At 50.0% G+C, this 27880-nt stretch overlaps 2 protein-coding genes and 1 long non-coding RNA gene across 3 annotated transcripts in view; 1 reads left to right on the top strand and 2 right to left on the bottom strand.

Annotated features, from left to right (window-relative positions):
* Positions 1-54: 54 nt before the first annotated feature.
* LOC135425866 (F-box only protein 6-like) lies at positions 55-3514 on the bottom strand. The gene is made up of 5 exons (XM_064678599.1): positions 3078-3514; positions 2323-2449; positions 1530-1625; positions 1079-1214; positions 55-384 (listed from the first exon to the last, which is right to left on the bottom strand). The coding sequence occupies exons 1-5, from the start codon at positions 3334-3336 to the stop codon at positions 238-240; spliced, it is 765 nt and encodes a 254-aa protein (XP_064534669.1). The 5' UTR covers positions 3337-3514; the 3' UTR covers positions 55-237.
* Positions 3515-3562: 48 nt separating this feature from the next.
* On the top strand, positions 3563-9213 carry LOC135425868 (F-box only protein 2-like). Its single transcript, XM_064678606.1, has 6 exons — positions 3563-3648; positions 5141-5414; positions 6489-6615; positions 6712-6807; positions 7132-7267; positions 7668-9213. The coding sequence occupies exons 2-6, from the start codon at positions 5165-5167 to the stop codon at positions 7800-7802; spliced, it is 744 nt and encodes a 247-aa protein (XP_064534676.1). The 5' UTR covers positions 3563-3648; positions 5141-5164; the 3' UTR covers positions 7803-9213.
* The window catches only part of LOC135425870 (uncharacterized), a 54269-nt gene continuing 30197 nt past the window's right edge, over positions 3809-27880 (bottom strand). Inside the window, exons 3-4 of the long non-coding RNA XR_010435786.1 lie at positions 5214-5368; positions 3809-3982 (exon numbers count right to left, since the gene is read on the bottom strand). This is a non-coding gene — a long non-coding RNA (uncharacterized LOC135425870). The remainder of the gene's footprint in view (positions 3983-5213; positions 5369-27880) is intronic.

Raw genomic sequence — 27880 nt, 5'->3', positions numbered from 1 at the left:
GTGCAAGAGCCTGCAGGTAACAAGTACAAGAACACTGCAGATTGAGGCTGGGCGTTGCTTTAACATTTTATATTGGGTTACACAGTTCAATACAAAACAAGCTCTGCTGTGAACAAGAAAAACAAGCTGCTTGTGTTGGCAGGACAAAGGACACTCACCCAGGGAGTACAGACAAAAAGTGCACCTGAGGCCACCTGGTTACAGTCCTGAGGTAAAGCAAACCATTTTATTGTGCCTTCATAACAATGTGTGGGGCCCAATGGTGATGCTGCTGTTTGTCACACGGACCCCATACCATCCTGCCCAGAACTGGGTGTCCTGCCCTCCGTGCTGGAAAAAGATGTGGCGAACTCCTGCTGGGTAATTCCGGAATGTGTGGGAAATCTGGAGAGAAATAAGAGAGTTCCTCTTAATTTGCCTAACTAGACCTGAACCTCAGACAACTACAGTCTGTGAGTCATTGAGCTTTTCCTGAGACCAAGATACCTTTCACTGAAAGTGCACCATACCCCTTTTTTGGGGAATGGGGCAGAAAAAGCCTCTCACTCAGCCTTCTGCCCTGAAATGTTCTCTGAGTCAAACTAACATTAAGCTCAATTCTTAGGTGCATTTGTCACATAAGTAACATCTAATGTGAATGTTACTTATGTGGTTGTTACAGAAAATCAAACCAGTTAAACACCTTTAACAGTTTAAGAAAAGTTAAGTCTGCAATACTTGGCCATCCTTGCACAGTAGTTTTGAAACAAAGGGGTTTGATCCAATAAAACAGCAATTTGCTCTTGTGACTTAGTTATTTAGACAAAAACTAGGTAAAACCCAGAAACAACTAAAAAGACTGAATACACAGAAGCCCAGGGGATATTATCTAGAAAATCCTGGGAACCTAAAAAGGAACTTGACTTGATCAGGGCACTGCTTCTTTGGCATCATCAACAGCAAGGACTGACTCACCTGCTGTATAAAGGAGGCTGGAGAGCAGAGAAAGGTCCACTGGGACTTTTGGCCAAGTAATACTGGCAAGACTCAAGTGCCACAAAACTGATAAAAAGCTCCTGCCCCCGGGGTTGCTGCTCACCTCTCTCCACTTGGCATCACTCCACTGCTCGATGATCACGGGCTCGGGCTCGAACTCGTCCAGGACGATGTAATCGGCCGAGAGCAGCCGCACCCGGAGCTCGTACTGGCACCCACAGTCGAACCTGGCAGCATACCTGGGGAGGGAGAGGAACCCAGGGCTGTATGTACAGCCTTCACTTCCCCTTGGGGTTCAAAAACAGTCTCCAAGAAGATCCCTGTCTGTACACAGAAAGGACTGTCATCCCCATAGCTATGGAGAAGTTCTATAACTTCCCAGGATTGCCACCTCCTTGCACCCCTTTAATAAGCTCAGATGTAGCTTATGCTTTGCTTGACAGCTACAACTCCCAAAGGATAAAGAACTGATTTTTATAGCATGAAAAGCTCCACAGGCCTAGCTTAATTCTAGGCCAATACCAGAAATTCTAGTTTTCAGTGCATCCTCTTACCAGTCCTTGACTACAATTTCAGGCCGTATCTCATCCATCAGCTGATCTTGGTATCCTTCATTCTTCAGAGTAATGAGCTGAGACTTGAGGCATAACCTGAAACAGCCATAGAAATACTCACAGTTCCTCAAAACATCTCTTCCCTCTCACTGTCCCTGTCCTTTCCCTGACAGATTTACTGCCTGCCCAGGCATTGAAGGCCCACAAACCTGACCTGGCTAAGGCCTGCCTTTTCCATAGCCAGAACTGGATAAGGAAATGAACTGAATTAGCTTCACCCCACATAAAAGGAATAGTTACCTACAAGCTGGATTAAGAGAGGTCCCTGCACTTGTATACTGGAACAGGAAACCACTGCCTAGTGCATGTAAAAGCAGCTAATCCTCCTCTGCTGACACTGTTTGCATGACACACCTACCACTCCTGGAGGTTCCAGAGCCCTGTCAGGTAAGTGCAGCTGATTATGTTTGCCAGAGCTGTCACCTTTGCCCATCAACTCTGGCAGAGGAGAGTTATTGTAACTATAAAATCCAGGTGGGTGATTTTAACTCTAAAAATTACAGGAGGTTCCTGGTAGAGACAGAAAAACTTGGCATATACTGTGACCAATTCTCTCAGCAGTACCCTGTCTCTTTAGACTAACTGGCATAAAGGTTTAATTAAGCTCCTTCCTTTTCCCACAGCTGGGCTAAGGTTCAGTGACCTGCCTCAAGCCTTCTAACCATGGTGCCTGTGCAGACACACAGGGGAAAGGAGGTTTCCCAGCTCCAGATTACTGCAATCCAGTTCTTACCCAAATGAAGTGACAAAGTATTTGTGTACTGTGGGGTCTGGCATCAAATTTCCATGATCTCCAGGCAGATCCTCAATTTGCCATTGATTTCCATCGTTGCGGTCAATTGTCCAGTGCTGGAATTTCTCTACAAACACAGGTGTCCAAGATGAGGGTTAGGACCTCACTTCAGCTACCAGCAGGAGCTCTGCTTTCATTAAAGAGTCAGCTACAGGAGAATTTTATTAAGCTACATGGAGTTTTCAGATCCACTGTATTTTTCCTACAACCTGGAAGTGACTCCTGTCATTAGGTTGCTTTTCATGGGGCTGTCAGCAGCTGGCACAGCAGGTAGCTGTGCCACATCACAAACCATCTGACCACATCACAAACTCATCGTCAGCAATAAAGCAGAGTTACTGTAGTCCTATTAGTCAAGTCTTTGATAACACAAAGTTCTCCAGCTGCCCAGACGTTTACTGCCAATACCCGATGGTTTCATTACCACCTTGTACTTGCTGTGCAAATTAATTGTCACCGTCTGCAGTGCTGGGGCCTTGTGACTCCAGATTTTTCTGGTTGCAACCACAAAGCACTGGTAAATACACACCCGTCTACCTACAGCAGTTCTATTGCTGGTGTTGAGCTGGATCTGACCCAGCACAGCTCCACCAGCAGCTGGACAGTCCTAGAGCACGAGCAGTTGAGTCATGCAGGATATACTGACTCACTCTGACTTCTCGGAAACTCTTAACTGCTAAAATAACGAAACCAACCTTCAGCGCAGGGGTTTTTGATTAAGTTTCTCTTCAAGTGGCAGAGCATATAGAAGACCCTCCAGTCAGAGATGTTCCTGTCCAGGCTCTGCTGATAAAACCCGTCGCGCTGGCACTTTCTCTTCCAGAGGGTGTTGAGGTCCACCACGTACCGCCACTGCGCGCACACCAGGCGGCAGCTGCGGAGCAGGTCCCGGGCGGGCAGCAGCGACAGCAGCTGCACCAGCACGTCCTCGGGGAGGTCGCCGATGGTTGTCATGGCTGAGGGCGGGGGGGAACCACAGCCCCGGGGCACGCACAGGCTCTGCCTAAGGCAGGGGCAGAGCCACGGGCAGCCCGGCGGGCCGGGGCCGAGCAGCTCCGGGTCAGGGCCCCGGCCCCGCTCCGGTACCGACCTGCGCCCTCCGGCCCCGGATGTGCGGGCGCGGCCCTTCCGCGGGGCGGGGGAGGGAGGAGCGCGGGCGGGGCCGCCGGGCTTTATCAGAGCGGCCCGGACCGCCCTCCCGAACCGCAGCCTTGTGTCGGGACAGCCCAGCCCGGCCCCAAGCCCGGCCCCGGCGCTCCTGCCCAGGTAAGAGCGCTCGGTGTCCCCCCGAGCCCCTGCGGGTGTCCCAGGCTGTCTCCGGGGAGAGACGGGGACACGGCGCGGGGTGGGCGCTGCCCGCGATGCCGGGACGCGGACCGGTCCCGGAGGGTGATGCGGGCCGGTCCCGGAGGGTGATGCGGGCCGGTCCCGGAGGGTGATGCGGGCCGGTCCCGGAGGGGAATAGGAACGGTCCTGGGGGAGGATGCTGTGAACTGCGGTGGGAAAGGGAAGGTACCTCCGTCCCTCTCCCGAGCGTGGGGGATCCTCGCTAACGAGGAGAGCGGAGGTGCTCCATCAGCAGCCGGGGCCTCTGAAATTCCTTTAAGAGATCAAACCAGCAAGACTGCTCATGTTTCTGGGTTTTTTGTTTGTTTGTTTGTTTTTTGTTTTTTGTTTTTTTTTTTTTAATTACATTTTAGCCTTCAGGACTGTGCTGGAGGGTTGGAAGCGGGGAGAATGGGAAATCATTGATGCTATCCCCAGAAAAGCCAGGGAATTTTAAATGACAGTTTGTCCGTGCTGGCTGCAGTGCAGATAGAGAACACACGATGCTCTGCACCTGAACATCTAGATTTAGGATGCTGTTACAGCAGTGACTCTTTATTTCTTCCCTCCCTTGCCAGGTTTGGTACTGCTGTATTTCTTCAAGTCACATGTCAGGATATTTCCCCTCTGTTCTTGGTGCTCTCCCAGGCTTAATGACTCGTTCCCAAGGAGTTTGGCTGCATCCATGCAGTTCACTGCAGTCTTAGCAGCTTCCCAGCCCCAGGACTCAGCTGACACAGCAGCAGTGTCACAGTGCATCCGTCACTGGTGACAGGGGCTCTGAAACTGCACCATCATCTTTCCTTAGTCCTGCAGCACCTGGGCCTCAGGGCAGCAGAGAGCTGTTTGGAGGCCAGAATTAGCACACACTTCTGACTTAATGGCTCAGGTTATGAGGCCATAGAAAATGGAATATTAGAAAATATCAACTGAGTTATTTTCAGCTATGCTCAGACCTGTACTTTATAGGAGCTCGTGACTAAGGGGATTAAGTGCCAGCCCCCTGAGGGAAAGCCTATCAGACACAGAATGAACCACTGCAAGGGTGGCTTGCAAGATGCTCACCACTGATATTTGGGTACTGCTCTGCAGCATTTGTTATCAGGGATGTTCCTAAAGGCAGAACAAACACCCCCTCTGCCTCCCTCTGCAGAGGAAATAATTATTAAGAAGCTGATTTTTGCAGCAGCAGACATTCTGGAAGGACTGATGCCAGTCTGGGAAACAAACAAGCTGCCCACAGCTGCAGATGTCAAGTACTTCCATTTTGGGGGGGGATTTAACTCAGGGCTTTCACTTAGGACATAAAATATTCATCTGCTTCAGCATATTAATGGGTGTCAGGAGGCCCTGAGGTCAGGGAGAAATCTATGGCCCCAAAATCAAGCCTTCAAATAACACACTTACTTTCCCTTTTTTCCTACTGCCTCAGTGTCTGACGCTGCTGAGCCCAGGGATGGAGTCCCTCCCTGAAGCAGTCCTGATCCGAATCCTGGCTGCCATACCTGCAGTGGATCTGGTGCTGGTGTGTCGCCTGGTCTGCTGCCAGTGGAAGAACCTGGTCGATGGAGCTGCACTGTGGATCCTGAAGTGTCAGCAGGAAGGGCTCACTGGGGCAGAGTCAGAGGAGGATGCAGAGAACTGGCAAAACTTCTACTTCCTGAGTAAGAAAAGGAAGAACCTCATCAAGAACCCATGTGGTGAAGGTGAGAGACAAGCACAACCTGCCCCGAGATTTCAGAGAGATAACCAGTCACAGAGAATTGGGCATTTCCACTCTTTGAAAGCAGATCTTAGCTGCTGTCAGGTTGCAGAATTTTCTCCTTGCCCAAGAGTCAAATCACTCATTGCACGCAGCCAAATCATTTAATGGGCACAAAGGCCTTTGATAATCAGTCTTTGCAAAGGGCTTTACTTCACATAAGGTTTATATAACCTCTGCAGGGATCCAAATCAAGTTTGAGAGACAAAAATGTCCTTTGCAGAACCCGTCCAGTGCCGTAATGGTCGTGGCATCTGTTTCTGTATTGCTTCTTGCCAAACCATGACAGGAGAGAGGAAGCCTTTCCCTGCTCAGGGGCCTGTCTGCCCTCAGCTCACCAGCCCTTCAGGCTTCTTTCCTTGGAGCAGCTCAGGCAAATCATGTTTTTCCCCTCCCCACACAGCCCACGTACCCCACGTGCCATTATTCTGGATCCATGAGCTTCACTTCCCAGGGCTGCAGTAGCAATAAGCAGCAGTAAACAAGCCTCACAACCCAAGCAGCAACAATTTCACACATCACAGACCAAAGCAATATCAACACAGCTTCTCCATTTGACTCTGCAAGCTTTTCCAACATCCAGGCTCCCTCTGGCTAAGACCAGAAAAGCCCTATGTTTAAGGCCTTACTGCTTCTGAAAATACCACTTAGAGATTTAGAAAACAGAAATAAAGCAATCAGCATCTCTCCCCAGGCTGTTTCTGTCTTGTGACCACTGGAAGTGCTGATACACTGTTCAGAATATCTAAATCCTTTCCCTGGAGTACTTCCTTAGACAAACCTACAACTACACAGCCATTTTGCTGGGGAATGTTAAAGTTTGGTAGTACTAAGCTCAGCCAGACTAAAGGTTTTTGCCTGACCTCTACTTAACATATCTATAGTCTACATACAAAATGAGTGCTGTGTCTAACACTGAGCCTTCACAAGCCAAAAGAAGGTTCCAGTGGGAGATGGTCAGGTTCCCCAGGCCCACAGAAACTAAGACTCATCCAAGTCTCTTCTCTGCCATTTGCAGAAGACTTGGAGCACTGGGGAGAGGTAGAGAATGGAGGTGATGGCTGGAAAATTGAAGAGCTCCCAGGGGACTTTGGAAAAGAATTCCCTAGTGAAGAAGTCCATAAATACTTTGTTACATCTTATGAGTAAGGCTGCTTTCTTCTCTTATTTAGGGAAGGGAACATTTTTGGTTCCCCCAGTCCCAGGAGAGACCGTGATACCAATAACATCTTGTCTTTCAGATGGTGTCGAAAGGCTCAGGTCATTGACCTTAGGGCTGAGGGCTACTGGGAAGAGCTGATGGACACAACCCAGCCTAAAATTGTGGTAAGAGACTGGTAAGTAGCAAGGATGCCTCAGAAGGCAGGCAGAGAGCCAAGAAAGAAAAGGAAGGGCAGGGAAGGCACATACCTCATATATATTGGGCCTTAAAACCCCAGCTGCCAGGATGCCCTGGGAGTGGAACAGGGCTCACAGGCAGCTCCCACAAGCTTCAGAGTGTTGGTGCACATGAACTCCAAAGTGTTGTGAATGAGGGGAGGTGGTGGGCTGGGGCAAGAACCATTTCCACCTCAAAGCAAGGCCCTTGGTGGGAGTGGAGAGCCCGTGTTCTGGCTCTCTGCAGAGCTGCCAGGGGTGCCAGCAGCGGGCTGTCCCTGCAGGTACGCGGGGCGCCGCGACGCCGGCTGCCTCTACGAGCTCTGCGTGAAGCTGCTCTCGGAGAACGAGGATGTGCTGGCTGAGTACAAAAGTGAGACTGTTACCATCCCACAGGACAACGATGGCAGCTGGACTGAGGTGAGTTGCAGCCTCAGCAGGTGACACCCAACCTGCATGAATCGGGAATATTTTGAAGCAGAGGGAAACAGGAAAGTTCTCCTGGAGGAGGAGAAGGCTCTGTCACGTGTTCTCTGGAGCCATGACCCTGTGATTAAACAAAGGGATTATACTGGGAGGCTACCTTCCAGGAAACTTGGAAACTTGCTGAGTTACCACTGCAGGTGTAAAGTGAAGGAGATGTCCAAGTGGGAGAGGTTCTGAAAAAAATAATGGGATCAAAGCTCCTTCCACTGTAAATGTCCCCGCTGTTACCCAGCCTGGCAGGTGTGACGGGGGCTGTGGGGCTGAAGGCTCTGTGCACTGTAGGTTCACAGTGGTTTGATGCTTACCAACAACCCTTTTGTCTCTTGTCCCAAAGATCTCCCACACCTTTTCCAAGTACGGGCCCGGGGTGCGCTTCGTGCGCTTTGAGCACGGCGGCCAGGACACGCTGTTCTGGAAGGGCTGGTACGGCGCCCGTGTCACCAACAGCAGCGTGACAGTGGAGCCGTAGCCACGCTCAGCTGGGGCCTGCATGCTGGAGCTGACTTCCCTCAGGGCATCCCACGGCCTCTGGATGGTCTCTGCATGGTGCTGCTTCTGGCTGTAGAGCATTGGGCCCTTCTGCGTAGGAACGCGCCTGCAAGACGCCGGGAGCCAGCGCCCAGCCTTCCTCAGGGGGACTGTGCAAAGAGTGGGGATGGATCTGAGGTTGCACCACAAGGCTCAGCCTCACCACTTGCACTGATGTTCTCCATCAGACGGGAGATGACCTAAAAGTCCTGCAGACCTTCTCTCCTGAGCCATTAACCCCAAGCCAGACACACCCCTCCTGCCTGCTCCCAGACTTGGGCACTCCTTAACTTAGAGGGGCACTTAAGGCATATTTTCTGGAAGGTGAAGAGTGGAAGAAAGTAGGAAAGAAAAACATAGACCTTGTGCCTGAGAACGTACCAGGGAAACCCAGAGCCTTGTCACAGCTCTGTCACCAACTGCTTCCATGGCCTGCAAGTGAGAACCTTGGCTTCTCCCATTTACAAACAATAGATGTCATTGCTTACCACAGAGGGGCTCTAGCTTGGCTGCCAAGTGCTATTAGTTTAATTTTTAGTGATAATGCAAAACAAGAGGGATTGGATCCTTTTCCCTTAAACTGTTCCCAGTATCCATTTATCGAGGCAAGTGTTGGGAACAGAAACCTGTCTGGTGTCCAACCCTGGGGCTTCATTTGGCTCCCTCAGACAGATGACAACTGACAGTAATTGCTGGGAGAGAGAGAGATATGACAACAACTTAGGGAAATAGGTTAGGAAAAATTGGGGGTGGGGTCCAGGAACAAATGAAAACAAACTAACATGCCCCTCCCTGGCCTCTGCATGCTTTGTGCAAGTGTTTGGTCACCCAGTCTGACCCTGCAGGGAGGAGATACCCTGCACACACAAAGCTGTTTTGCCTCACTCCATCTCTGCAAGAAGTACCTGTCTGCCTCCTCCATGTGTTCACTGACAAGACAGCACTTCACTCTCCCACTTGTGCCTCTTGATATCACTCAGGGCTGTGAATCCCCATTCTGAACAGACCCCTAAGCTCTCCTGAGCCAAGCCTGTCCCTGTAGTTATTCCCCTCAGAAGAGCATCCCCTAACAGAGCTGCTGTTGCCTAGAGAAGGCACTTGTATTTTTGTGTCTGTCTGTCTTCCCTCCCCGGGCTGCCACTTTGCATCCAAGTGCCCCTTTACCTGAGCAGTGACTGCTCCTGCCTGCAGCCAAAGGAGAGCTTCCCCCTGGGCACTGTGCACGCTGCTTCCCTGGGCTCCTGCAGGGCTGCCCCTGGGTGCCCCGGGCACACAGGGCTCCCAAACCATGGCCACGCTGTGCCAGAGCCCAGGCAAACCTAATAAAGTGACACAGCTGTGTGTGGATCTTCCCTTGTGTGCTGGGTGTCTGTGTCCTGTGTTCAAGCACATGTTCTCTGTTTAGTTATGTGGAGCCACATCAGCCAGTCCTACCCAAAACCAGGAGTCATTGTACCTTGTGTGGTACCACAAGTGTCCCTGGAAGAGGAACTGCTCTGTTCCTCAATCCATTAGAAATGCTCCATGTGCAGCAGGTCTGCAGTGCAACAGCAAGCAGAAGTGAACTTAAAGCACAGTGAGAATTCATGCAAGGCACAGAGAAGGCCCAGGAGGGCTCCTACAAAGCCCAGTCATGCCAGACACCCTCCCAGGTCAACAGTCACTGGCTCTACTGTGAGCTCAGCCTTAGCTCTGACCCAGGAGGCACCAGAACCAGTTCACAATTTACCTCTTTCCCCTGCATCCCCCCTGCACACACAGTCACACAACTGCTGCTTTATTCACCACAGCCTTTAGTGCAGCTGACTGGTTAATCTTCAACTCGCTGCCAACTTTCTGCCCCACAGAAGAAGCCAGCCCTCCATCTGTCCCTAAGGAATCAGTGCAGCAAGGGGATCAATATTCCACATCTTGATGCAATTGTTAAACGGAACCTTTCCTAATCCACCATCTCAGAGTCAGGATAAACCTCAGGATTAAGCCTTCGGATATTGTGGCCCTTGTACTTAGAGGGTAGGGCCATGGTTCCCACTTTGGGCTTATCTACGCTGAGCCACTAAACACACAAAGCCTCCCCAGCAGCTCTATTACCATGAACAGCTGCCTGGGGGCTTACCCTCCTCATGCTGTTCATGTTGGCTGGCAGGGGCATCTTGCAAAGCTGTCCTGACCTTCCCACTCCCTCAGAGAGGTGCTTTCCAAGGAACTCAGTGCCTGCAGCCTCCCTGCAGAGAACAGCCACCTCTGCCCCCAAGTGCTGCTCCCCAAAGTCACTGCTGACCTCAAGGGAGCCATTACCCCTTGCATTCAGCCACATCAGTCAGAATCCCAAAGCAAGTGAGTGTCTGGGCACATGGGGAAAAAAAATCCTGCTCACATTATAAATATTTTGTTCCAAATGCCTTTTGAATTTTGATCAAATACCAGAAGTGTGAACATACTGAGATCTGCATTGCACACGTACATCCAATTCCAAACTGCCCATTCACCTGTCAGAGATGGGTAATGGGCTCTCACATGTTCCAGACTTCATGGAAATTGAGATGATACAATTTCATGGGATTACAGAAAGTCAGTGCAACTGTGACAAAAGGGCTTGGATGTATTAAATCTCCCAGCCACTGCAGGGCTCTGTTACAGCTTCAGTGCCAGTTCTTTCTGCTTTCTGCTGTGCCAACACCAGCAGGCAGCTGTGTGACACTGCACAGCAGCTTTTGGGAACACTGGTGACCAATGCAGACACATGCTGTACAGACAGGAAGATCTCTGACCCCAAGTAATTTATAATATTCTCAACCCCCAGATTCAGAGTATTTAGAAATCTGAGCATTAAAACAAAAATTGAGTGCTGCTGGAGCATTCATGTTGTAGAAACCCCCCCCAAAAAAACAACCAAACTGAAACCACAGAAAAGGGTCCTCTCCCAGTCCCAGTTACAGCAACAGGAGCTGCAGAAAGGGCTCCTGTTCCCTTTGCACATCAAACCCACAGTGCACCCCAGCACTGCTGAGCTACACCAAACACAGAATGGAACTGTCCTCCAAACGCCCCACACTGGAATGGACCAGCTGGATGAAGAGAACTGGAGAGTTTAAGACACGAACCCTTCACTCTTGGCCAAGACACCACATGAACACACCTCTTACCTTGGCTGCTCCAGTACTCAGAGGCACCAAGAGAAGCCCTAGTAGAGCACAACACACAGCCCTGTCCTGCCCTCACCAGTCCTGGGTAGCCACCTGCACCTTGGTGGCTGCAGTTGTATGAGATGCCACTGTAATTTTTCTTTTCTACACAGCCCACCACAGCTGGTCCTGGCTATAAATGTCACTATAATACGGCCAAAAATACTTAAAAAGTGGTTGCTTTGGGGTTTTTTATTCTCAACAGCTTCTATAGCAAGTTTCTTGCAGAGGAACAGAACAGAGCAAGATGGGGCCCTGGCAAGGAAGTACTATCATATATCTCTTGTCAAGTCTAATTGAATTTTTCTATATGAAGCATCTATTATTGCCCACCTGGGGGGCTGTGGACAGATGGAAGAGTTTTCTCCCCCACCAGGCAATTCAAGATGGGATGGGAGAGATGGGGGAGAAAATAAAAATAATCTGTCTGACAGTTCCCTGTTGCTTGCAGCCCAGCTGTTTTAGCCAGTTGTAAAAGGGAGGATGGCTTAGGAGCTTAATTTCCTCTAAATCAAACAGCTTGTAGAGGCTGGGAATGGCACTTCCTGAAAGACAGGACAGCAGAGCATCAGTCACTCCTGCAGCAGAGACATTTGGCCTAAAGCTGCAGCTGAGATGAGTAGGGTTGCAAAAGGGATGGAAAACCAAGGACTTATCCTTGCCTGTCAAGAGTAGAACTCCCCTCAAGAACTGGAAAGCTCTGGGCTGGTGAACAAGCTTTCCCTGGGGCACACACCTCCCTCTGCGGTTCAGACACAGCCACTCCCTCACCTCCTCCACTGCTGTCCCACACCACACACACCTCGGGGGGCAAAAGAGTGCACGGGTGAGCAGCCCCGGCACTGAGCTGACCTGATCCCTGCTCCTCCTTCCATCCAGCTGGCTCCTCCCGATTTCCCTGGGCAGCGACTGCCCTGCCCTCGGTCTCCCTACCTAATAGGGAAAGAAGGACTCAAAGGTGCTTTCCTGCTGGGGAACCCCTTTGGAATTACGGGGGGAACAGGAGTTCAGCCGGGAAGCCTCACAGAAGCTGGAAAAGCACAAGGACAGCCCGAGAGAGCCGAGCTCCGGGCACAGGAGCTCCTGAGAGCAAAGCGAAGGGTCACGGACACCCAGAACCAGACACGCACGGTGCCGGTGGGTGAGTGCGGGAGGGATGTCCCAGGAGCAGGAGAGCCGGGCAGGCAGGGCAGGCAGGGCAGGCAGGGCAGGCAGGGCAGGCAGGGCAGGCAGGGCAGCAGCGCGGTCCCGCGGCGGGGACAGCAGAGGGCACTCGGGCTGCAGGCAGGAGCCCGCGGGGCTCCCTCCGTGCCGAGACAGATGCACAGGGGATGTAGAGGGACCGCCCTGGGTCTGTGTCTGAGCTCTTGCACCTTGTTTCTTCTTCTGGCGGCAGCTCAGGCACGAGGGAGCGTTTTCTCCTCGTCCTGTTGCAGTGCCCGGCTCGGTTTGCAGAGCAGCCTTTGCTGTGCAGACCCTAATGCTTTTCCTTGCCATCGGAGACGCCCCCACACATTTTGGAAGTACGGTTGCCCCCTGGGCAGCAGACACAGCACACCTCTCTTGGATGCTGGCAGCGTTTTCGGCTGTAATGACTGATCAGAGCAGCGAAAGCTGCCTGAATGCAGATGAAGGCCTTTCAAATTCGATTGGAAGCAGCACAACTTGCTCAACACTACCCTAAAGCATTGATTTATGATCAGTATCACTCAAATCAGTAACATGCCTTTCCTTGCAGAGTATCTCTAACCTTAATCCAGCCACGAGTCTCAGAAGAGTCACCCAGAGCAGCAGGGTTGTGTCCCCACATGCACCCTGCCCAGGCACACAGGGTCTCCTGCCACCCTCCCTGCACACGGAGCTCGGCAGCCCTTCCCAGAGAGTCAGGAGTCCCAGGGACATCCCACATGCCCTTGGCTGACCTCCCCTGCAGGCACTCAGAGCAGCTCATCTGCAGCTGGTGCCTGTGCAGACCCATTAACCACAGTGCAATCAGTGCTCCCAGAGCGGCAGAGAGGCTGCAATAAAGTCATAGGAGAGCTCATTGGACTGATGGATGGTGGGGAAACATCTCCCTGCAGCAGGAACGGGGGCACTGACAGGGAGGGGAGCAGCTTTGGCAGCGAGGGGCCTCCCACTGAGCACCTTGAGGATGTAGGTACCACGTCCAGAAGCACTGAAATGCATCAGGGTACATAAACCCTGGTTTCCCTGAGCACAGAGCTCCTTCTCTGTAGAGGAAGAGTGATATCAGAGCTCTGCCACTTGCAATCCCTGCAAAAGGTCCTGAAGTCAAGCAGTGCTGTTTCCACCTCACCACACACCGTGCAGCTCCTCCCGTTAATATTGACACACAAAGTGTTGCAAAACGAAGCAGATAAAATCCTGATCCAGATATGAGTAATGACTTTGCATTTTTTTGTAAATTAAACCTAATCTTGTGTTGACTTGTGCTATACAAGGAGAAATAATGAAACAGATTAAGATGAGATCTTGTTCACTCTTGCTGAACAAAAGCCAATTAATTGCCAGCAGGATTATCGTGAAGTCTTTCTCGTCTCAGACAAACACAATCAGGTGGAGTCTGGGTGCTGGTGCAGGAGCTCTGCTTATTGGAGCGATAACTCTGCCTGGACGGAGGAAAACACTGCAAACACTCAGTTAACCACATGGACACTCCTGCCTTGCTTTTTCTCCAGCCTCTCTTGCCAATTTGCACAGAGAGAGAGATGCTTTAGAACCAACACACACCTCCAACCACACCCCCCAGGCTGGTCTGCTCTAATTCCCCTTCTCCTGTTCAAGGCAGACCCCTCCCCACCCTCCTAGCACAGATTCACCCAGACTTCTTTCAAAGCTTTCTGGCTCCAAAGGCTTTACCATCTGCAAATCCTTTCTGCAGTCCTTGACCGTGCTGAGATGTTTCCTCTCTGTTATCCACACAAAATCCCTGCTCCAGTCTCTCTGCTACTTGCCTGGTCCCCAGCAGAGCCACCTTCTACCCATCTGTCTGCCATGATGACAAGCAAAGAGATTGTTCCTGCCTCTTTTCATCTGTCCTTTTTCCAGTATAAAATAGAAGTTTGGGGAAAATCAAGGACTGTAGGAAAAGGATCCAATGTCATCACTCCCCCAGAAAAATGAGGGAAGGCTTGGCACAAGGACTGACTATGGGACTTGATGAAAGACTTCAGCACTGCAAGGCATGGCACTGGGGAGACACCCATGCCCTGCTGGGCACAGTCACCACTGTGTGGGAGCCCTGAGCCCTGAAGGGTGGTGGTACATCACAGAAACAGTTGGCATGGAGCAGCAGATCCTAGTTCTAGCTGGGAAGCTCCAGGGTAGGAACAGAAACCAACACCAGCACGTCTGGAAAAAGGAGAACAGCTGTGTTGAACTCACTGCCCCACCAAAAGTGAAGCTAAAAGCCACCCTACCCTGCCAGCTCAGAGCAATCCCCACTTTTGTGATGGCACCAAGAGCTCCACACATCCCACCAGGGGAGGAATCTCTAGCAGCCAGAAATAAAAGGCATTGAGTGAATTTGTGAACAATTTACTTGGAGAAAACACTTCTTACTTTCACACCAGGTTAAAAAAAAATAAGAATTAAAATTAAACCCTGTCAAAGCCTGCAGCACTGGCATTGACAGACAAAAATGACTTAAGAGAAAAAAAAATGGGCAGGGAAAGTGATTTTCTTTGCCTGCATTGCCAGGGGAATTAAATCTTGTTTTTTTCCCCGTCACCACCAAGTGGAATAATCCAATATATTAAAGTTAATGTGCTTCTTGTATTTATTGCTGTATATTTGACCTAACAGAATTTTATTCCTACATTAAGAATAAAACCATTCCGGAAGGCAAGCTGCAAAGCTCTAGATCAATTACCACCTTCTCCAACAGCTGAAAAGTGAGTTATTTCTTGTAAGAGGGGGGGGGGAAAAAGTAGAAAATAATAATAAAAATAAGAAATCCTTTTCCCTGTGCAGAGAGTTCTGCACTGCAGATCTGGTGAATTCGGCAATATCGAGTTTGGTTTCTAAGCAACATTTTAAGAAATCAGGCAGCAGCCCCAACCACCCTTCTCAGATGTTTGTGTCCCCCATCCTGCACAGCACACACTCGGGTACCCACCATCAGTGGGGACCAAATCAGGTTCAAGTGCACCCAGCAGTGACCTGTGCAAGGCAGCTCTTGCTGGTGAGCAAACAACACCGTGGGCACAAAGTCATGGAACACAGCACTGGGGTGTGAGAGAGTCAGGCAGAAGGGCACAGAGGCAGGGGGAGGACTCACTGATCCCAACCCACTGAAATACTTATGAAAACACTCCTTGTACCCTGCCCTGGGACAAGCCTGCTGCCCTGTCTGGGAGGGGTTTGGACCAGCACACACAAACTGCCCCTCCTGTCTCACTATCGGGGCTCTGACACTTTGCTCAGGGGGGTTCACTGGACACCCGGTTCTGGGGATCCCCAGAGGCAACACCAGCTCCTCTGTGACACCTCGGGGGGCTGTTTACTGGAATGTCTGAGGTGAGACCCCTCAAACCAGCCTTTCAGAGAGCAAGGAACACCAACCCTTGCTGATGCCACCGTTTGTCACGGCCTGGGCTGAAAATGTGGCACATTTGAAGAAGCACAGGACTTCTCTAGACATTCCAGTGTTAGCAGGTTTTATGAGGAAAACCAGATAAAACAAAGGAAATGATACTGTTTTGTTGCCACTGGGTGTTTCAGCTGGAAGAAATGAGAGGCTGCTGTAATGGTTTGACATGCTCCTCACAGGAAAGGAGATGCTGCTCACAGACAGTCATGAAGGTCAGTGCTTCTGTTCTTAGCAGAGAGTTTGGGATTCAGTATGGATGGAAAAGAGGTGGGGGAAAGGGGCTCTGGTAAGCCTAAAAGGCAAGATCATATTTACACACAAAAAAAGCATAGGATGCATTAATTCCTGACCTATATCTAGACAGTGCTTGCTCCAGGAACATGAGCCATGATACACCCACGTGCTTATGCACTATTAGCAGATTTTATTGTCTTCCATGAGCCATTATTGCTATTTTAGCACAGGGATGGCAGAGACATAAGCCTGCCTTGGAGTCCCTGAGGCAGCCTGTGAGCACAGCCAGGAACTCCAAGCCCACATTTCCTGAACCACGCTGCCTCCCCATCCAAGCCTCACTCCCTGCTTTGTACAGCCTCCAACACAGCCATGGCTGCTTGGAATAAAAGTTTGGACACAGTCAGCACACATTCAGAAAAAGTACTTCAACTGTTACGACTTCAATAAGACAAAGCCATTCCTCTAAGCAGACAGGGCTAACTCAGGTTTTTATTCTCCCTCATGCTATCACAGGAAGGACAGAGTTTTAGGCGCTTTGAACAGAAGGAACTAGGAATTACTACACATGCATAAGTTTCAGTTACATTTAACTGTGACCTTCAGCTCAATTGCAACCAGTAAATCTGAGCAAACTAGTCTTTTTAATAACTTCTTGGAAGGGCTGTACAACTGGTTTGTACATGCAGCCCTAACGCTCACTTGCCTGGGAATTTTTAAATTATTGATCAGGACAAGAGCTCTCCCTTCAAGCATACTCCATCTAATCCTTTCATTTACTGTGCTTTTTGCCTGCATGCAAAATGAATGACATTTCATCTCATTTCCAAGTCACTTCCATGACATTTGCAGTGTCAAGGTCTACCTCCCTCAACAACACTACCCAGCTGGTGTCAGATGGGGAGGCACAGGAGCTCTCCCTCCCCAGCACGTCCTGCTGCACACCTGAGGGGCAGAAAGTGCTGGAAGGGTTGTTACATCCACCAGGCAGAGAAACAGCCAGGATACCTGGGGTGCCCAGAGCCAGCCCTGGGGTGCCCAGCCCTGGGGTGCCCAGAGAGTGTCTGACGTGTGAGGCTAAAAAAAGGCCCACGCTGTCAGAGAGTGGTGCAGTGCTGACAGTGATACCTGTCAAGGCACTGAAGCCCATCCTGTCCTGCCCTGCCCTTGGGTCAGTGCCAGTGAACACCCTGAGCCCAGAACTGCCAGGCTTCAGCTTCAGCCACACACTCTGGCTCTCCTCCCTTATGGGTGACACTCATCAGCAATGCTACAACCCTCCCTTACACACACCCGAGGAGCAGCTGCCTGAAGAGACCTCTGAACTGCCTGAATAATTTAATCATTCCCATTTCCCTATCTCCCCACGCTGCAGCCTGGCCAGGTAACCTGAGTCTCCAGAGGGTGTTAGAGCGAGAGGCAGAGGTGCTGCTGTTTTCCTAATGGCTTGTAAGCCATGACCAGAAACCCCAGCCAAGCTCTTCCAGGCTGCTTTCAAACCCTTCCTTCACATTTGCTCCTTCCTAAGTGTCATGATCTTGTGTATGGGGAGGTGGGATAGTCAGGCTGGGAGCAATTCCTGCCCAGATGAACTGCTGCCTTCCTTTGGACTGTGAATATATGTTCCATGCCTCAATTCACTTTGCTGCTCTGGTGTTTCAGAAGCGTTCAGGAAGCTTTCCTGGGAACGAGCCCTGCTGGGCTGTGCACAGGCAGAGCTTGCACAGCAAGCACGAACCAGAGCAGACAGAGCACAACAATGGGATGTGATGTATAACAGCCTGAGCATGTCCACAGGGACATACAGAGACCCACACAAAGGGTCACAGTGTCTCCTCTCTGTCCTTAGTGTCCCAGAGAAAAGGCTCTGCTCCAGACACTGCCCTGCTTGCAAGGGCAATGCCACAGGGTGTTCCACAGCGATGCCTGCTGTGCAACTCACACCCTCTGATCCACTCTGCCCCCCACAGCAGTGGTCATTCCCCTCTCTGGGTCTTACCTTTGGCCCTGTTCATCACCCCCCAGCCTGGCAGGCTCCCACAGAACGCTGGTCTTCATCAGTATTCACAGCAGCAATTCCCTGGCTCATCCACACAGGTAATCAGGAGTCTGAGGTTGGGCTCAGAGACCACAGAGCCCAATTAAATACTTGACACTATCACAGCCCCCCCCCAGAAACAGCCCTGGAGAAATTACCCTGTGTGTACCTGCAAATCACTAGATAAGGATGAACAGCACCTTCAGGAAACAGCAAATGCCCCTTAAAAAAAGCCAGCAGGCACCTGTGTTTGTACAGAGTGCTAGGGCTGGAGAGAGGGAGATAAAAGAGCAAAACTCCAGCAAGAAGCAAACTCAGTGTTCTCCTGGCATGTGCAGGGATGTGAGTGAATGGGACACACACAGAGACAGGTCACTGTCTCATTCAGGCACCCCAGCCCAGAGCAGACAGGACATGGTGGCACAGACCAGCCTGTGATTATCAGAGAGCCCAGAGTGGGCAGGAACACGGCCCAGACTGTGCCTGATGATCCAGGAGTGACACTGGGGCAGGGCAGGGATCCCACACACCACAGCTCTGACCAAAGAATCTGATGGTACTGCCTCAATATCCTGCGTGCTTTGAGGACTGGTATCCCCAAGAGAGACCCAGTCCCAGGCCAGGACTTTTTGTGCATCCCACAGCAGTTTTCTCACCCCCTGCTCCCAGCCAGGGAAGGAAGCACATGATAGACATCAAGGACAGCTTCAGTACCAGACCACAACCATCAATCACATCAGGAGTCAATTGACACAGACTCCACTGGGGCATTCACTTGCCACCTGGAAATCTTTTAACCACAATTCTGAAGACTGTATAATGACAGGGATGTTTCTTTACACTGTCTTTCTCAGGAATTAATTCCAGCAGCTTCATTATAAAGAATAAATAACAAAGGTACATGGCAAAGGACTCCTTGAAAGTCCAGGGGAAGAAACTTCTCCTGCTCCTAAAGAGATCCTAGATTAAAAAAAAAAAAGGGAAAAAAAATGAAAAAAAAAAAGAAAAGAAAAAAGTGTAATGCTCCTGAAGAGATCAGTAAATAATGAACAGGAAATCTTTCCCCCTGCACTAAGTCAGTGGAGCTCCATGAATAATTCACAGCTGCTAAGGTGAAAAAAATGAATAGAAATGCTTTCCTGCCTCCTGGGCCCTCCCTCCAGGACTAGCACAGCTGAGTATGGAATTTTTTCCTCCTAGAAGTTAAGAAAAAGACTCCTGAACATCTCTGGGCTGCTGGATTCGATATGTTGCTCTGCATGGTTTCCCTTGAACATGTAATTTCATTTTCAAAGTCTCAGGTGCCCACGTAGAGACCTGGAGACAACTCCACCACCGGCTCCAACCCAGACCATGAGCTGGGGGAAATAAATCCATTTAAAGGATGGTGGTCATGCAGCAGAGCCAGGGCACCAGGGCAGATGGCTGGGTGCTGACGTCTTTCTCCCACTGTGTGCCAGATGTCTCTCTCCAGCTTGGCCAGCCAGGTCTTTCCAGTGAGAGCTCCCACCCTGTCAGACACGTCTGAAAGCTCCTTTTAGCTGAGCTGCATCACTCTGTGGCTCATTCTTAACAAATAATAACAAATTATAGCTCCTTTCATTCCCCTGGCCCAGAACACTTTAAGCTTCCCAACAAGCATAAACGAGGTAATTAAATGACATTCCTCCTTTGAGGTAAGAGAAGGCTATTAAGAGATCCCCTCAGACCCCAGTGAAATGCATCCACTTCTAGATGGAATTAGGAGCTGGGAGTTTAACAAAAAAGTTATGCAGACACATTTTGCTTCCTAGGACTCCTCTAAGTTTTGACTCAGCCAGGACTTTCTCAAATTATGGTATTTGAAATTAAGTTGCACCATAAATACTATGAACCATTTTTCTAATGTGACTGGAGGAATTAGAACTCTTTGCTATTTTGATGACAGGTAAGAAGAGACTTTCTAAGTCCTGAGATTTATATTCACCACAGCCAAGAGATGCTGGCTGACAGTAGAGCTGGTATTCTCTCCTCAGGACATCCTGCCTTCACATTCTTCACTTCATTGCCTGTCCCTGTAGGTTTGCTCATCCCCCCACAATGTTAATAATCAAACCAGGGCTCTGGACATACTAAAATTTGCCACTATCAAACTTGTTCACATGTTTTTCTGCACTGAGCAAGCTGCACAGGAACACAACTCATGGGAGATAACTTCAGGTTGCTCCTGCTCCTCCTTGGCACCCTTGTCCACTCACACAACCCTCAGCACAACCTGCAGGCTGGAAGGACTGATGGACTTGGGCAGGCAGTGCCTCACCTGCCCTCACCACCCTCTCCACTTTCTCCTGGAATGACTGCAGGCAAAGGCTCACCTTTTGCCACGGATCAGAGAGGCAGGACAGACAGCAGGCAGCAGGAGTGTGCTGGATCCCCACTGTCAGGGTCAGCCCAGCCCCTGTGCCAGGGGAAGCATCTGCCTTTCAATGCAAATGATCAACTGTGCAAAGCAGCTTCCACAGGGAAGGGGGAAATGAATTCCTCCCTGATCCCCCTCCTGAGCGAGGCTTATCCCTGAAGCATGAGATTCAATTACCCTTATCATTATTGTAGCCTGCCTCGCTAGGAATGTTATTAGCGGTGATGAAATTATCCAGCCCTGTTTTACACTGGGAGGAAGCACAGCAGGCTCCTCACCACAGGGAGCAGGGGGTCTCCTTGGCACCAGGGGAAAGGCTCTTCTCCAAGTGCCACAGCAGCTCCCCCAAAGGAAGGGCCAGGACAGTTGGCCTTAATTTATGTGACCCTTCTGTCACTGAAGTCACCAGCTGGGGACCGTAAGCACACAATGGCCAAGTTGTCCTGAACTCCACCTTCACACAGAGCCAGGTATTGACACTACAGTTCCTAATCCCATTCCATTTTTGAGCTCTGGCCCAGGCAGAACTTTCCCATTTTGTATGACTCGAACTGAGTTTCCTTCATCAGTGTCACAAGTGATCCCTGACCTGCAGTTGTGCTGGGCAGAGCTCCAGCTGCTTCACCCGGGTGTGGAGGTAACAGGAGATGTTTCTGATCTAGGGGATTGTGAGCTCTGCCATGGAAGGCTGGAAACACACACATCTCAAGAAAAATCAGGCAGGGTTTCATCCCTGGAGATCAGGAAGTGATCTGGAAGCTGCAGCCCTGTGGCTTTGCAGTGTGAAGGCACCAGGTGCCCAGACTGGCCATGCACCAAGAGGAGAACAGCAGGACCTGAGCATGTGGAACCACAAGGACCTGGAGATTTGAGCACTGAGTGCAGAGGGCCAGGCAAGGAGAAAGAACAGCTGTGTCCACCCCACAAGCAAGGCAGCAGAGCAGCCTCAGGCACACACAGGTCGAGGCTGCCCCAGCTCCACCCCTGCCTCAGTTACAGGGGAAGTTCCACCCGGGGATCATTCCCCTGCAGAGTGCCAGGCAACCCAGGCTGTGGAGAGCAGCATTTCCCCCTGCTCTAGGACACAACTAGGATGCTGTTTCCCTTTCTCTGCTGCTCTCACCTCCTCTTGGGAGAGACCTGGAGGCAGGGACTTCTCAGCACAGGCAGCCCCGAGCAGCAGCAGCTCCCAGGGCTCATAAGGACCTGCAAACCAAGCTCAGTGTATCAGAAACCAGCACATCCAGGAACTAATGGAGAAAGCAAGCCAGAGCCATCAGGGAGACTATTAGGTTTGAACCAAACAGATAATTCCCACCATGTCCTTTATGGTCTTGTTAGGTTTGTTTTTATGCAGAGGTGGAATCAGCCCCAGCCCTGCTTGGAAGAAGCAAGCAATGAACAGTGAGAGCTCATGTATGGAGGGGGATTTGGGGTGCCCTGGTAAAATGGGAGCACAGATGTGTAAAGAGATAGAAAGGACAAGAGTGGGCCTTCAAAGGAGCAGAGGAATGCAAGCAGGCACACAGGGAGCTGATCAGCCACAGAAGAGATGGGGTGCTCAAGTCTGGCTGTCACTGCATTTGGAAGCACGGAGTTGTGACTGTATGCACACACATGTAGGCACACAAAATGACACTTGAGAACAGCAGCATGTGCACAGATCTGTGCTGAGGGAGTTTAACATCTTATCTCCTCAGTCTCTGGCTTCCCTTTGCACACTCAGCATCCCCTGAAGGGCTTCCCCTTCTCCAGCCAGCTCCAATCCCTTCTTGGCTCCTTCTCCCTTTGGAGCCAGTTTTAAATTCATCACTGTTTTTAAGGAAACACTTAAAGAACAAAGCAGAACTGATAGCTAAATTAAACCTGCTGAGAGTGCTTGTTTAATTGAAAATGCCATCTGTAATTTAAATGTCAGAGCTGGGATGGTTATTAAAACCCTCCTTGATTACCGCGCCTCATTTCACAGTTTCAAAACAGACAAGAAAAAGCTTCAAATGGGTCATGTAACACAGCACCACCAAGCAATGAATAAGCCTCCCTGACAGACACCAGTGGGACCAAGCCAGCTCAGTCCTGCCCCACTGCCATGGCTCCTTCTCTCCTCATCCCCCATAGCAAGGCTGGCTCTTGCCTCTGCCTGGCACCGAGCTGCTGGGAGGGCAGCAGATCCTCTTTTCTCTTGGAGGATGATGCTCAGGACAGCCAGGCAGAGCAGCTGGGAATGCATTAATGTCTTCCAGGCCCAGCAGGCAGGAAGCCCTTGGAACACCAGGCAGAGTGAAGTCCCCTCCAGAGGTCCAGCTGCAGAGCAGAGAGGCAGCTCTGTGTCCTGCACTGGCTCTGTGCAGCTGCCAGGCATGTGCTCTGTGCTGCCTGCTCCCTCTCCTGCCCTCAGCAAACCCACTGGCACTCCAGGGATGCTGTCCTGTTGTCCTCCTTCTGTGTGCTCTGCTCTCCACCCTGTACCCAGCTCTTCCCGAGGCAAAGGGGAGAGCAGGGGGCTGGTGGAGCAGGAGGAAAAGGAACAAGCTCATGCCTATACCAAGGTCAGAGAAATCAGTGCCTTGTCCTGATCCCAGCCAGCTCAGTGCTGGCTCTGGTGCATGGGAGGGAAGAAAACAAATCAGCAGCTGCTGGAGTAGCAGCACCAAAGGCAGACTTGCATTAAACAAGCGCCATCCATCATTCCAACACCACAGTTTATAAACCATGGGGCTTCCATAAATTACAGGAGGAGCCAGAGGAGCGTGCAGGCCACCATCAGCACAGGCTGCAAGTCATCTCCTGCCTGCTCCTGCCCTCCTGGGGCAGCAGAGCCACCAGCATCCCCCCCTGCTCGCTGACAGGGAGGAGACTTGTCACAGCAGGGCTGGATTCACAGGCACCCAAACCCATCACCACCCTTGGGTTCAACAGCAGAGCTGCCTCCTGGGCCACTGGCCGGGCTGGGGGTGCCCCAGTGCCAGCAGGGCACCTGCATTGCCATGCAGACCCCCCTTTTCTCTGTGTGTACTGAAGAGTGAGGCTCGTTAAAGTGCTGCAGTGGGGGCACTGGGAGCTCGACTAATTAGCCATTAATAGTCATTGTGAGAGTTGGAGGAGGCTTTAATGAGTACCTGGCCACAGCACTATTGCCAGCTGCCTCTTTCCATCTCCCCACCTCTGCTCACTTTACTATTAGGTTCAGTCTGGATTGGGGTTAGGGGGTGAAATCCATCACTCTGATATGTGAGCAGGGAGAGAACAGGGAGCAGGGAAATCAGTGCCAAGAGCACTGTGCCCCAGCCCTGGATTCCCTGCCTCATCCAGCACAGACCAGCAGTACAGAACTGCAGTCAATGAGGTTTTGCACACAACTTTCCCCACCCCAAACCTTGACCTTGCTGGTTGTTTTTAATTTACTCCTTCGCTTCACAATGCAAAGAATGTAAAAAAGGAAATAACTGAGAAATTAGGAAATGTATCAAGAGAAGAGCTGGGACAAAGGGTAATTAATATTGCCCCTCAGCTACCTCTGCGAAGTCCACTGTAATTAGATGGTAAAACACTCTGCTTTACCTAACAAAAAAAAAAGGAGCACAGACTCACATTACAGAAAGCTCAGTCCACATTAAAAAAAATGCAGTAATCAAAGCCATAATGAGCTGTAAGAATTAATGAAACTTTTCAACAACATCTTCATATTAGAAACGGTAACTTTTAAAGACAAACCTAACAGGACACTACAGAAGGAGAAAGAGATCACTGGGGAAGGATCTGCTGGCAGTCAGAGCCAAGGAGCTGATCTAATCCATCAGCAATGTGCCAGTCACCAGTGATAGTCTTGGCAGTCTCCCAGGAGCACAAGGTGGCAGGGGCAGGACCTTCCACACATGCTTGGCACACCAGTCTCACCAAGCAGTCACAGAGCCCTTGGAAGGGCCCCACCTGAACAGCCAGAACCTGGCAGTGCCCAGCATTGGCATCCCAAATACACAGCCCCACACCTTCCAGTACAAGCCATCAGGGTGTAGAAAGGCCCTCAAAAGCAATGCTCTGGATCAGAGAATTGCTGGGGGAACTGGAGAGCCTTGTAAGAGAACCATGGCACCATCAGGCTGCTTAAAACAGAGCACCCACACACAGGTATATTGTTTAGGAGAAAAAGGGTGCCAGGAAGGAAGGAGGTGCCTCCCTGCATGCTGATCTACAGTCCCATGCTCGGATATATCACCTGGATTTTTATTTTTAAGCCTGGGGACCTATGGCTGGTGGCAACTGGTGAGGTGTAGCTTGCACTCACTGATGGATTTAATGACAGTGGTGTTCACATGAGCTCAGTCTGGACTAGAACTGCAAAGTTTTTCCAGTGTACACAGAGCTTTTTGTCTCTTGCATCTCTAGGTTTGTAGTAAATGACATCAAGGCAGAAAGGTAATTTAACATCACAAAGACCATCCCACACAGGATTCACCTGCAAATACCTGTGCTGAGGATACAATTTCCCCCCTGCCTGTTTGACAAGGAGCAACTGCTGTCTCCTGGCACACAGCAATTAATGAATCTGTGGGAAAAAGATGATTTGCCCCTTTTCTACTCTTTCTTGACTTATTTCTTTACAAAACATACTCCCTTTGTTCTGGGTAAAAAAGTCCTTTCCCTGTGGGTAGGCAGACTCTGGAGAGTTGTAGCCATAAAATCTCAGATTTCTTTCTGCATCAGCTATTCCATGCAACATTAAATTAGGATAGTTGTTAGCGCTCCAAGATAATTGTCTCCTCCTTTCTAAGAAGTTAAGTAGTGGCATGCAATGAAAGTAGAATAGATTCTATTAATTAGGAGCAGGATAGGAGTCTGCAAGTTTTCCTAACTTGGCTTAGAGATGAGAAGGGCTCACTTCCAGCTGTAATACTGAGTATTCCCTCCTCTGGCACACAGTAACCAGGAGGAAGTGTATTCTCCTGCCCAGCAGCAGGAGGATTTGAGAGGCAGGATTTGAGTGTGCCTGAGCACCCTGGCATCAGTCCAATAAAGCACTTACAGCCCTGATTAACTGTAATCACAGGTATGTCCCAGAGACATATCCTGGTGGTATTTTAAGATTCACTGGTAATATTTGTGAGTAGGAAAATGCTAAACTAAAAACACAAAGGTTCTGCAGTCAGAGAAACTGTAGTACAAAGAAGGAAAACAGACGTGGTTGTTCAGGGCAACCCACGAGTCAGCACCAGTTTGTGTGCCAAGGGTGGGCACACAAATCTGCCCAAAATCCCACCAGACCCAACACCTGCCCTGGGAGAGAGGTGACTCACCCATTGCACCTCCCATGGCAGAGCTCAGAAAGGCTCACATGGAAGAAGTCTGACTGACCAGGGGAACAGCCACAAACCCCAAACCTCACTGCACACCCTCCTCTACAGCAATTGCTACAGACTCTCCTCCAGCTTCCCCAGCCCCCTCAAGAACCAGCTTCCCCAAACACAGGAACACCACAGAACCACTGTGGCACAAATCAGGGCACTACAGGGAGGTCTACAGTGCTGCCCAGAGTGCACTTATGGGAGCCCAGTAAGACTCCACAGCCAATACTCCCTGTCTGGCTCAAGGACCTGGGTTTCTGCCAGAGGAATCAAGGCACAGAGAAGGAGCAGTTTCCCCCCAGTCACCCAGTACCTGACTTGTGGAGATCAGATGAGTAAAAAGTACTCTAGAATCACAACTCCTCCTTCATCCCTCCAGGGCACAGCTGCCACCATGCACACATGACATTCCTCCTCTTACCTGCCACCACCAGATCACCTCTGCAGGTCACCAGGCTGCTGAACACACCTCAAGCACCACCTCAGACACCAAAGACTGTGGCTTCAGGTATTCCTGCCCCTTATCAGACAACTTCTACTGGACCAGCATCTTCAGAAACTCTTTTGCTCCATGTTCCAGAGCAAACTAGAAATGCAAAGCTGGTTAAAACATACCAGAGCAGCAAAGGGACTAGACAGCAAGAAATTTCAGATTCAGGTATGCCAAACACAATTCTTGTATCAATAACTGATATTTTTGGTTTTATGTCCGAAAGAAGCACTCTTGGAAGATGTGCTCTTCAGAGTCTGATCTCAGCAGCAGAGGTGAATTATTCCTTAAGCTGTTTTAACTTACTACTGTGCATTGCATGTAGCAAAATCACTTTTATCATCACTTTTGAAAGAAGCCAAGCTACACAAGAAACATCCTTCTATTAATCCTAAAAAATACCCTAAGGATTTTTTCCATTCTGCACCTGAGCATGTATTTACATGATGGATTCATTACACCTCATTGAGTGAAGGATGGCGCATTTTTAAGAACACTTATAAATATGTATTCACCTGATAGACTGGAGGAACTAATCTAGGTTTGAAAAGGTCCACAATTATGAATTTACAAGCTCTTCCCTAATTGTCCCTAAGGGATGGGGTAAGGGTGGAAGAAAAGATGAGCATCTGGAGCTACAGGGAGATTGTACACAAGATTAGTGATGCTTCTGAAACAGCAGCTCAGTAGAAGTACCCGTTTTTCAGAGAGGGTGGAAAGAACTGCAGAGATACAGGAAAACAGGAATTGGGCTGATAGATTGGCAGAGGTACAATCCACACACAGACAAGGGATGCAAGTAACCCAAGTTTCCCAGGCTGTTCTCTCCCTCTCCCTCCTCAGCATCTCTGAGCAGTGCCACCTCCTCTTAGAACAGACACGAACAAATCCTCAGCCCAGCTCTCCTGCCAGACAAACCACATAATTAGCAGAGCATTTCTATACTTCTAGGTCTTCTTGTTCTAATTTGTTTTAATTAGAGATTCTGCTGGTGGTGGGTGATAGCAGACTGACAGCCCTGAGAGCAAGGGAAAAAAAAAAAAAGCCATAGTTATACACAAAAGCATTCCAGGTTTCTCCCATCGTGACCCTTTTCAAAGGAGAGAGGGGATTTTGGCCCAGTGGTCTCAGCTCTTTGACTCCAAGGGGAGCTGCCCAGTTCTGCCCCTGCTTCCTTCCAAGCACCTCTCTCCCATCTCCCAGGCAGCTCAACCAAAGGCAGACCAAGGAAATCAGTGCCAGGAGAGCTCCAGAGTTTATGGCTCGACTGGCAAAAGGGGCCTTGATCTTTCAGATCAGAAGCTGATCAGGACATTCCTGTCTCCCCTTCCTTCTTAGAGCACGTCCATCTATTTTCCCCCCCTGAGAGCAGCCAGGAGTTGGGGAAATACTCTGGGCATGGTGCAGCTGTACCTGCTGGCATTCTCTGTGCTTCCTGCAGAGACAGCTGGACCCTTAGGATCACACATTTAGAAATTTCTGCAGAAATTACATTACCCTTCCGTTTGATTTGTGCTTTATATTTGTGCACCTCAGTCAAGCCCAGATTTTATTCCCTTCCTAATTTCCCTGAGATGCCGAAGTTTCTAATTAAGCAGAAAGGCTTTTTATTCCTTACAATTCTCCAGTTATGAATAATGATACTAGCTCATAAATGAAAATTGTCTTTCTATTTAAATTCTGTAATTTTGGGTGGGTACATGGGAAAAAAAGCAAGCAT

This window comes from Pseudopipra pipra, chromosome 22 (assembly GCF_036250125.1).
Source record: "Pseudopipra pipra isolate bDixPip1 chromosome 22, bDixPip1.hap1, whole genome shotgun sequence".
In the NCBI taxonomy this organism is placed as follows: domain Eukaryota; kingdom Metazoa; phylum Chordata; class Aves; order Passeriformes; family Pipridae; genus Pseudopipra; species Pseudopipra pipra.
Note: the sequence above shows the minus strand (reverse complement) of the source record. Positions and strands in the feature narration are given on the sequence as shown.